The sequence below is a fragment of the Hylobates moloch genome, unplaced genomic scaffold (genome assembly GCF_009828535.3).
Source record: "Hylobates moloch isolate HMO894 unplaced genomic scaffold, HMol_V3 SCAFFOLD_907, whole genome shotgun sequence".
In the NCBI taxonomy this organism is placed as follows: Eukaryota; Metazoa; Chordata; class Mammalia; order Primates; family Hylobatidae; genus Hylobates; species Hylobates moloch.
The window spans coordinates 162-9,718 of NW_026653182.1; the positions used below are offsets into that span (position 1 = coordinate 162).

At 49.6% G+C, this 9,557-nt stretch overlaps 1 protein-coding gene across 9 annotated transcripts; it reads right to left on the reverse strand.

The window, feature by feature from the left end:
• Window positions 1-1,537: 1,537 nt before the first annotated feature.
• On the reverse strand, window positions 1,538-3,797 carry LOC116464528 (tubulin beta-8 chain-like). 9 transcript variants are annotated; one of them, XM_032147783.2, is made up of 5 exons: window positions 3,741-3,797; window positions 3,412-3,520; window positions 3,222-3,332; window positions 2,696-2,721; window positions 1,538-2,623 (listed from the first exon to the last, which is right to left on the reverse strand). In XM_032147783.2, the coding sequence occupies exons 1-5, from the start codon at window positions 3,795-3,797 to the stop codon at window positions 1,661-1,663; spliced, it is 1,266 nt and encodes a 421-aa protein (XP_032003674.1). In that variant the 3' UTR covers window positions 1,538-1,660. The 9 variants fall into 9 exon arrangements, with proteins under 9 accessions (XP_032003674.1, XP_058291091.1, XP_032003679.1 ...); XM_058435108.1 differs by having other exon boundaries at window positions 1,538-2,023; window positions 2,630-2,721; XM_032147788.2 differs by having other exon boundaries at window positions 1,538-2,346; window positions 2,593-2,721.
• Between the last annotated feature and the right edge of the window lie 5,760 nt (window positions 3,798-9,557).

Sequence of the window (9,557 nt, forward strand, 5' to 3'; positions counted from 1 at the left end):
TCCAGTGGTTGCTGCAGCTGAACCTTCTTAACCAGGTCCGTGCAAGGCCATCTCAGATTGGTACGCACCTGGGTTGGGCAAGAACACCCCTCAGAGTGAGAGCCACTGAGGGGGGCTGTCACAGAGGCCCCAAGAACAGGTTGGGGGAGTATGGGGGACCTCTCCCACCTTCTAGCTGCTTCCAAGAGCCACTTCTTTTGAGATGAGACACTCTCCTGCCTGCCTGTTCCCCATTTGGCTGCAATAGACCATTGCCAACCTTCAGAGAAAAAGGGGCCTCACCTGTTTTCCCAGACAAGTCGGAGGCAGGTGGGTATGCCCAGGGGACCTGAGGTAGAACCCGTACGTCTGCCCACCCCCAGGCTATGCTGGCTTCGTCTTATCTGTGTGATGGGGGTGGGGTGGGAATTACCAAGAGGTCATCACACAGGCCATGGACAACTTCTACAAGAGCCAGGGAGAAGAGCACTGTCCGTGCATGCTGCCCAGCACCCAGCTCACACACACACCTCTTATTTGAAGCTTCCCCAAAGCAGGCTTTGAAGTCCAGGCTCCCTGAGAAGCCTGGGGAGGAGACTCTGCCAGGCTGGAGGGTGTATCCCCAAAGGTGCCACCCTCACCAGGCTCATCCTGACAATCTTGGATGATTTTTGCCCTGAAGTTTTGGAGTGGGGGACAGGGAGACAACAGACAGTACACATTAGCCACCTTTCTAGAGAGCGTCAGCCCTCCAGACAGGGCAGGTCAGCCCTCCGGACAGGGCAGGTCAGCCCTCCACTCGGGCGTTTTTCTCACTGGTCGCCACTTGGGGGAAGCAGCATTTGTGAGCACCTGCCTGTCTCTCCGGGTTCTGTTCATAAACCCCATCTGTGCCTTTGGAGAGACTGCCCCGAGCACACAGTCCCAGCAACCACCATCTACATCCCCCAGGACGTAATCCCCTTCTACAAAGGGTTCAGTGCATGTGAGCATACACTGGGCTTGATTCCTGCCCGGTAGTCCCTGCCAGACATCCCATGCCCACCTCATTAAGAGAATGAGGCTACACAAACACACCCAGGCTGTCATGGTGATGGAGGGGCTGGGGTCCTACTTGCCCACCCCTCATTGCTGGTTCAGAGCCAGCTGTCTGACCACATTCCTACCATGAGAAGGGACTTTGGGGATATTGTCCACCAGCATCACTAACCCCCTTTAAAGTTCTAGAAACAGAGGGCCAGCTGGTCCCCTAGAAGTTTGGCACATGGGACAAGCCAAGGCTTCCTTCAGGAACAGGTTTTCCACCACGTCGCTGCCCAAGGCCCAGGGCATCCCCAAGTTCATGTGACACCTGCCTGCCACGTCCACAGCCCATGCCGACCCCTCCTGGAGCCACTGGAATGCTTGTTCCTGGGCATGTGATAAGCCCGGACAGCTTCAGCCTTGCAGGACAACTATGCGCATCGGGCAGCAGTAGCCAGAGGGCCCATGGGAAGTTGGAGGTGAAACCAGATGCTGTGAAAATACTTTATTAGGCAAAACGGCATACTATAAAAGTGCTTTAAAATGCAGCAGGAGGAGAGGTGAAGACACAAATGAACAAGTGCATAGTGACACATGGCTGTCAGAACACAGTAAAGAATCCACGCTGCTTCCCCCCTTTACCTAAAAAAGGAAAGTTCTATGCCACCTCCTCCTCAGCACACTCCTCAAACTCCTCCTCCTCCTTGGCCGTGGCATCCTGACGTTGCTGGTATTCAGACACCAGGTCGTTTATGTCGCTCTCAGCCTCGGCGAATTCAGTCTCATCCATGCCCTCACTCGTGTACCAGTGGACGAAGACCTTACGCCTGAACATTGCTGTAAACTGCTCTGAGACACCCTTGAAGACTTCCTGGATGGCCGTATTATTCCCAATGAAGGTGGCTGACATTTTTAGTCCCCGGGGTGGGATGTCACAGAGAGCTGTTATTACGTTGTTGGGTATCCAGTCAACAAAATACCTACTATTCTTATCTTGAAGGTTGAATATTTGTTCATCCACCTCCCTCATGGGCATGCGACCCCTGAAAATGGCAGCCGCCGTTAGGTAGCGGCCATGGCGGGGATCACATGCCACCATCATGTTCTTAGAGTCAAACATCTGCTGAGTAAGCTCAGCCACGGTCAAGGCACGGTACTGCTGGCTGCCCCGGCTGGTCAGTGGGGCAAAGCCAGGCATGAAGAAATGCAGCCGGGGAAACGGGACCATGTTCACGGCCAGCTTCCGCAGGTCAGCATTCAGCTGGCCTGGGAAGCGCAGGCATGTGGTGACCCCACTCATGGTAGCAGACACCAGGTGGTTCAGGTCACCATAGGTGGGTGTGGGCAGTTTTAGGGTCCTGGAACATATGTCATATAGCGCTTCATTATCTATGCAAAAGGTTTCGTCTGCATTTTCTATGAGCTGTTGGACTGAGAAGACGGCATTATAGGGCTCTACCACGGTGTCTGACACCTTGGGCGAGGGCAAAACACTAAATGTGTTTATCATCCTGTCTGGATACTCCTCCCGGATCTTACTGAGCAGAAGGGTACCCATCCCAGACCCGGTCCCCCCACCCAGGGAGTGGGTCAGCTGGAAACCCTGCAGACAGTCACAGCTCTCCGCCTCCTTTCTGACAACGTCCATCACTGACTCCATCAGCTCCGCGCCTTCTGTGTAGTATCCCTTGGCCCAGTTGTTTCCGGCCCCACTCTGACCTGTAAGACAGTACAGCCAGTCACTTGATGGCCAGGTATACGGTCATCAGTGGTCACCACCATAATGCAAAAAGGGCCAAGTGTCACTTGAGGTGAGAGCACCATTCGCCCTGCAGGTGGTGCAAATGAAACCCCCTCCCTCAGAGTTACAGGACAGCAGCTTCCCCTGTTAGGAATTAAGTCAGGAGTCAAACCTGAGACAGGCTGACAGATCTCGCTGTAGGTGGCTCCTGCCCATTTTCAGAGAAGGCAGTATCCACGGCCCCAGCTCAGCTCCCTGCAGGGAGTTTACATCAGTAGCTCCTCACCTTGAGCAGACACCTGGGCCTTCCCTCCCAAAGCCCGTTTAGAAGAGAAAGATTGAGCGACTCGACTCGGCGGACAGCAGGGTGTTCGGGGGCCCTGGCTTCACAGTTCCCACAGCTATGACCTTGGGGTACTCCTAGATTTTGAGCTGCCCTGGCTAAGAAGCCGCACCCCAGTCCTCCCCCGCAGCTCACCGAAGATGAAGTTGTCTGGCCTGAAGATCTGCCCCAAGGGTCCCGAGCGCACAGAGTCCATGGTGCCCGGCTCCAGATCCACGAGCACAGCGCGGGGCACATACCTGCCACCTGGGTGGGGCGGGAAGGCATGAGTGAGGGGAGGGCTGCCATTCGCATGAGGGTGGTGGGGGAAGGACGTGGGTCTCACCGCTGGCCTCGTTGTAGTACACGTTGATGCGCTCCAGCTGCAGGTGGCTGTCCCCGTGGTAGGTGCCAGCAGCGTCCACGGCATGCTCATCCGAGATCACCTCCCAGAACTGCCAGAGATGGGAGGGGCCAGACAGGCCAGGGCTGGGTCATGGAGGCGCCCCAGCCCCTCTCCCACCTCCACCCTCATCCGCACCCCCATCCCTAGGCTGCATGTCCCCGGCAGGGAACCCAGGGGCCGCAATGCAGGGGCACCGCACCGCCACTGCCAATATCTTCCCTGGCCACCCGGCAGGCCCGGGCTGGGCCCTCAGAGCCCCAGCTGCCAACCTTTGTGCCGATCTGGTTCCCGCAGTGCCCGATCTGCGTGAGCACAATCTCCCTCATGGCCAAGGCGGGATTAGGGAGGCAGGTGAAACGCGAGAAGGAGGAGCAAACACGCAGCGACGCAGCCCGCCTTCCACCAACGCTGAAATAGCCCCGCGCCCACATCCCTCAGCCTCGGATGCGGCTCCCAGAATAAGCAACAGCTTTACTTCCACACAGGTGTACCCACCTGTGAATTCCTGGGCGTTGAACATCTGTCGGAGAACTCAGGTGTCCTTGCTGTGGTCCTTTCCACGTTGGGGAAAGCTGCTCAGCTGGAGAACTTCCTTCCACGTCTTTAATAAGACTAGATCCCTAGCTGAGCTGAAACTGAATTTTCCTCCCATGTGGCAGGGGGAGACTCTTGCTTGCATATTCACAGAGTGCCTTTGCACCTGTCCTAGATTGATGACACTTTTTTTAATTGATGAGTCTTTTCTTCTATTAGATCTGTGGTTAGCAAAGGCCTTCCGTATTTAACTCAACAGGACTTAATTATAAGTTTTACTTTGGAGCAGTTCAAACCCGCAGTGTTAGAGATAGTCAGGCCTCTGATTTAGCGAGAGTATTCTTTAGAGTAGGATTAGCCCTTTCACCTTTCCAGAGGACTGCGGTCTCCACGCAGAGTGAAGGTAATATTGAATTCTTAAAGCTGAGGATAGGTGTTGGGATAGGCCTGCTGTGAAATATGGGCCATTGTCACTTTGCAGGCTTTTAGATTACCCAAACTGAGGAGTTATTTATTCTGGTATACGTTTTTCAGATGCGGTGGGGAATGCCTCCATCTAACCAGTGAAGGTATCAGTAAGCATTAGCAAATACTTGAATCTCCTGCAGAAAGGCATCAGGGTAAATTAGAGTTGCCAGTTCTCACCTGGATAGGTTCCTCAATTTTGGACAGGTTTAACTGGAGGAGAAAATTGCTGGCCGTTTGGGTCATGTCAGGCACAGAGCTCACAGGGCTGACCCGCCAGTTTTAGTGTCTTGAAAATATTTACCCCTATAAACAAATGAGACATTAACAGAAACAAAGAATCCCTCCTAGGGTGAAAAGAATCATGAAAGTGCTGAGTTATATTCCTATGATTGCTACTTGGCATTAGTAATTTATTACCATCATTCAGCCAGCCAGAGGGGCCCTGGACTGAAATGCCATCCCTGGCCCATTTTTGTTCTTCTTCAGAGTGTTCTGGCCCGGTTCTACGTATGCTGACCAGCATGCCCATAAGCTTCATTGGCCCTTTCAGTGCAGGAGCCTTGGCTGCGACATCTACAAGTGCGTTTCCTTTTACACAGTCAGTCTCTTTTTTGATATCCCCTGCGATTAATTATAGTCACTTTTTGGCAGCAAAGCAGCATTCTAACAAGCTCAAAATCTGAATGATGTATGGAAAAGCCCTTGGGGGTCAGCAGTCCCTACCCATTCCAAATTGCAGCATAAGCATGAAGCACTAGAAAATCTTACTTGGAATCAGTGTAAATGTTAACTTTTAAATCCTTTCCCAACTGCAGGGGCCTACAAGTTTAATTAACTCAACTTTTTGAGCTGAGGTCGAGGCCAGCAAGGCTTGTGCTTTGATTCTCTTGTGCTGACTAATAATAGCATATCTAGCCCTCCTGTTTTCCTGATGCATAAAACAACTTGCGTCTGTTAACCACTCTTCCTTGGGATGGTCAAGGGGCTCATCTCTCCTAAGTCTGGCCTGCTAGAATAAATGTGTTTTGGCTAGGCGCGGTGGCTCACGCTTGTAATCCCAGCACTTTGGGAGGTCGAGGCGGGCGGATCATGAGGTCAGGAGATCGAGAGCATGGTGAAACTCCGTCTCTACTAAAAATACAAAAAAATTAGCCGGGCGTGGTGGCGGGCGCCTGTAGTCCGAGCTACTCGGAGAGGCTGAGGCAGGAGAGTGGCGTGAACCCGGGAGGCGGAGCTTGCAGTGAGCCGAGATTGCGCCACTGCACTCCAGCCTGGGCAACAGAGCGAGACTCCGTCTCAAAAAAAAAAAAAAAATGTGTTTCATAACCTGTGACATGCTTTGGCTGTGTCCCCAGTCAAATCTTATCTTGAATTGTAGCTCCCATAATTCCCATATATCGTGGGAGAGACCCAGTGGGAGGTAATCGAATCGGGGGATGGGTCTTTCCCATGCTGTTCTCGTGACAGTGAATACGCCTCATGAGATCTGATGGTTTATTTATTTATTTTTGAGACAGAGTCTTGCTCTGTTGCTCAGGCTGGAGTGCATTATCATGATCTTGGCTCACTGCAACCTCTGACTCCTGGGTTCAAGCGATTCTCCCGTCTCAGCCTCCCAAGTAGCTGGGATTACAGGTGCCCACCACCATGCCGGTCTAATTTTTGTACTTTTAGCATAGACGGGTTTTCACCATGTTGGCCAGGCTGACCTCCATCTCCTCACCTCAGGTCATCCACTGCCTTGGCCTCTCAAAGTGCTAGGATTACAGCGGATGGTTTTATAAAGGGGAGTTTCCCTACGTAAGCTCTTTTGCCTGCTGCCGTGTAAGAGATGTGACTTTGTTCCTCATTTGCCTTCTGCCATGAGTGTGAGGCCTCCCCGACCATGTAGAACTGTGAGTCAATTAAACCTCTTTTCTTTATAAATTACCCAGCCTCAGCTATATCTTTATTAGCAGCATGAGAACAGACTAATACAACCTGTATGCCAGAAAGGCTGGGAGCACCTGTGGACTCTGGCAGATAAGTAGCTGGGTTTATGGTTTGGCAGGCTTTAAGGGTTATGTCTGGAGTGTCTAGCAATAAGGCCTGACACTTTCATAAATATTCTCCTATTATCCACTAGTGCCCTCTAGCTTCTAGGACCACCTTCTCTTGGTGTGGGGTCAAAAACCTGTAGGTGCTGTTCTAATGTTAGTTTATTAGCTTTGCCTACTAGAAAAGTGGTAGCAGCAATAGCTCTCAGACATCAAGGCCATCCTGAAGCCACCTGGTCTATCTGCTTAGAAAATTAGGCTACTGTCCTTGGAATGTCCCCCAGTTTTGGGACAAGATTACCCAAGGCCTATGCCTTAGTTTTTGGCCACATAAAGAAAAAATGGTTCATCCAACTTGGGGACTCCCACAGCTGCAGCAGAGCCCAATTTCTCCTTGAGAGCATTGAAGGTTTGCTTGCAGTTCCAATTACATTCTAGGAGCTCTAAATCTTTCCCTTGAGTGTATCATATAAAGGCTTGGCTACATGTCCAAATCTGGGCACCCATAAGCAGCAGTACCCAGCCATCTCCTAAAAAAGCCTGCAGTCATTTGTTGGGCTGGGACCCTTGGGTGACTAAAATAACTTTTTCATCTTCTAGGGATGTTGATCAGTTCCAGAGGTTAAGACAGATTCCAAATATTTAAGTCTTTGAGTCAAAATCTGAGCCCTGTATGGTGATACCCTGTATCTGCAAGTTCCCAGGAAATTTACCAACTTAACAGTATTATTATCTGAGTCTTCTTTAGTTGGGCTAGCAATGAGCAAGTCACCTCCATACTGAATAATTGTGTCCCTTTCCAATTGTAGATTTCTTAAATCCTTAGCTAGAGCATTTTCAAATAAGTGGGGGCTATCCCAGAACCCTTCAGAGATGACTGTCCAGGTTAGTTTTGAGGCTGAATCCATATCTGGATCAGTCCATTCAAAGGCAAACATATTATGAATCTGGATGCATTGAGATGCAGAAAAATGCATCTTTTGGCTTTAAGAATGTAAACCAGCTTGCATCCCCTGTGACTTGGTAAGTTTTGAGGACAATGAGGTGTATGGAGACAACTGCATTTCTTAATGCTCTAAGGGTTCTGACAAATCTGTACTTGCCATTAGGCTTTTTATCTGGTAACATGCGAGTATTGTAAGGAGGCCTTCATAACTCATATGGCAAGAATTTGGCAATAAGGGGTTGAATTTCCCCTCATGCTTCTTGCCTTAAAATGTATTGTCTCTTCTGAGGGCGAGGAGCACTAGGCTGAAGTTGGATTTGAATGGGGGAGGTGTTTAGTGCATTTCCCAGAGCCTGTGTGGCCCATACCTCAAGATTTACTTGAGACAATACCTCAGGTGGTAAATATGACAGCTCATTCTTAACTTTTTTTTATCCCCTGAGGGGTCAGGAAAAAAAGTAACACTTTCTATGCTTTATGATCTGCGAAGGTGACCATGACTCGGTCTCCTGAGTCAATAAACCTCTCCCCAGTAAGAGGTCAGGCATTCAGATAGTACTAAAAAGGCAGGTGAGAAGCCCAGAGGCCCTGCAGGACAACTTAGAAGATAGGAAGAGCAGTGTTTTGGGGCTTGTCCATCACGAGAAGACAGGAGCCCATTGTATTGAATCAGGACAGAGTCATCTACTCCCACACCTAATACGAAGTTAATACTCCTACCTGCCACTTCAAGAGTCACCTGAGGCTCCTCCATCTCTCGATAGCTAATAGTCCAATGGGAGCAGAGGCAGGAAGTATCAGGCCCTCCCAGTTTTGAGTCTGCTGGGCTCTGATGATGGCTCCCTTGGAAGCACAGTGCATTTCCTTCGGCAGTGGCCGACCTTCTTACAGAAGGCACACTGATTTATATCCAAGGCACAGTGGTCCAGAGGCACAGACTGGGACTTTCACCTTCTCACTTCCTCTGTGAGGGCCGGGGTTATGGGGCTGCCTCTGAAGTGGTGGAGAGCACAAGGCTGCAGCTAGAAGCTGGGCATCTTGGGAGATTTGGTTTATTTTATGTTTTCTCTGCCCTATTCCTGTGATGGAAAACTGCAAAATCCAAATCTAAAATCTGATCCATTGGAGTCTGGAAGCTTAAAGCTGCTTTTGCTGGCTTCCTGCAGATATCAGAAGCAGGCTGGGCTATAAAGTAAACTCCTAGCAATGCCTGTTCCTTCTTGGAGTAAGCATCAGTGTTAGTGTATTTTCTCAAGGTCTAAATTATCCACCCTTGTAATAAGGCTAGGTTTTCATCTATTCCAAGTAATTTTCCAGACATTATAAAAATTAAAAAGCTTTATCACACTTTTTTTATTCCTTCAAGGAGTCAAATGATCATAATTTTTTCTCTCTATGTCCCACTTTCTTCCTAATTCATTTGTCTTTTCTAGATTCTAGTTCTCTTTTGGGTCCTAGTCAGGCACTACTGTGCCTCCTACTTGATAGGTGTCATGTCCCTGGTTGCAGGCTGCCACCCTGTTAGCATGTGCTCTAGCCACTCCCATAACACACTGCTTTTCTTTTTTCTTTTTTTTTATTATACTTTTTAAGTTTTAGGGTACATGTGCACCACGTGCAGGTTTGTTACTTATGTATACATGTGTCATGTTGGTGTGCTGCACCCATTAACTCGTCATTTAGCACTAGGTATATCTCCTCGTGCTATCCCTCCCCCCTCCTCTCACCCCACAACTGGCCCCAGTGTGTGATGTTCTCCTTCCAGTGTCCATGTGTTCTCATTTGTTCAATTCCCACTTATGAGTGAGAACATGCTGTGTTTGGTTTTTTGTCCTCGCGGTAGTTGGCTGAGAATGACGGTTTCCAGCTTCATCCATGTCCCTACAAACGACATGAACTCATCCTTTTTTATGGCTGCATAGTATTCCATGGTGTATATGTGCCATATTTTCTTAATCCAGTCTATCATTGATGGACATTTGGGTTGGTTCCAAGTCTTTGCTATTGTGACTAGTGCTGCAATAAACATATGAGTGCATGTGTCTTTATAGCAGCATGATTTATAATTCTTTGGGTATATACTCAGTAATGGGATGGCTGGG